General features: G+C 42.0%; 1 protein-coding gene across 3 annotated transcripts in view; it reads left to right on the plus strand.

Moving 5' to 3' along the window:
* Positions 1-727, plus strand: part of GSTCD (glutathione S-transferase C-terminal domain containing) — a 164,314-nt gene that overhangs the window by 132,703 nt on the left and 30,884 nt on the right. For all 3 annotated transcript variants that reach the window (XM_025208781.1, XM_025208780.1, XM_025208779.1), the window contains exons 6-7: positions 360-475; positions 651-695. In XM_025208781.1, the coding sequence (XP_025064566.1) occupies positions 360-475; positions 651-695 (161 nt within the window). The remainder of the gene's footprint in view (positions 1-359; positions 476-650; positions 696-727) is intronic.

Raw genomic sequence — 727 nt, forward strand, 5'->3', positions numbered from 1 at the left:
AAAGCGGCGTGGGGGGGGGAGGGGGGCACATGCCAGCTGCAGCTCCAGCTGCAACCCCAACCCTGGGTTGGGGCCAGAACTGCAACAGCTGCCTGTCTCTCTCCCACCTCCTCCTTCCCCCACTTCCTCTTGCTAAATATGAAGAAAACTTGATTTTCTAATTAAGTAAATGAGGTACATGGTTTAAATAATTAAAAAAAATATTGACTGAGTTCAAATCTTCAGGAATTTTTGAAGATCCCAGCTTAAATTGTCAGGATTGTTTGCTTGGTATACTTTTAACTAGTTAAAAATATACACATACTGCAAAAATGATGTTAAAAATGTTACAGTAAATCTGTTTCCTTTGTCATCCTCAGGAAAGATGTCCAGCGAGCGTGCTTTGAGGAAGCAGCAGCAACTGAACAATTTGGTAGCTATGGTGACAAACCTCAGTAAACCTGGAGATGTGATTGTGGATTTTTGCAGTGGAGGGGTAATATGTTTTCTTTATAAAGTGCCATTTCTGTTGCTTTTTCACCAACCAGAAAAGAGGGCAAAGCACAAGCTCTGAAACTGGAGCTTTTTTCAAAGTCTTTGTCACTTCATGGAGTGTTGCACGTGGGACTGAAGAATAACACCGGGATTTTTTTTGTTTTGTTTTTTTACAGGGCCATGTTGGTATTGTTCTTGCTCACATGCTGCCATCTTGCCAGGTGAGGTCTGAATATGTCTTGACACAACACTC

The sequence above is a fragment of the Alligator sinensis genome, unplaced genomic scaffold (genome assembly GCF_000455745.1).
Source record: "Alligator sinensis unplaced genomic scaffold, ASM45574v1 scaffold1092_1, whole genome shotgun sequence".
Lineage (NCBI taxonomy): Eukaryota > Metazoa > Chordata > Crocodylia > Alligatoridae > Alligator > Alligator sinensis.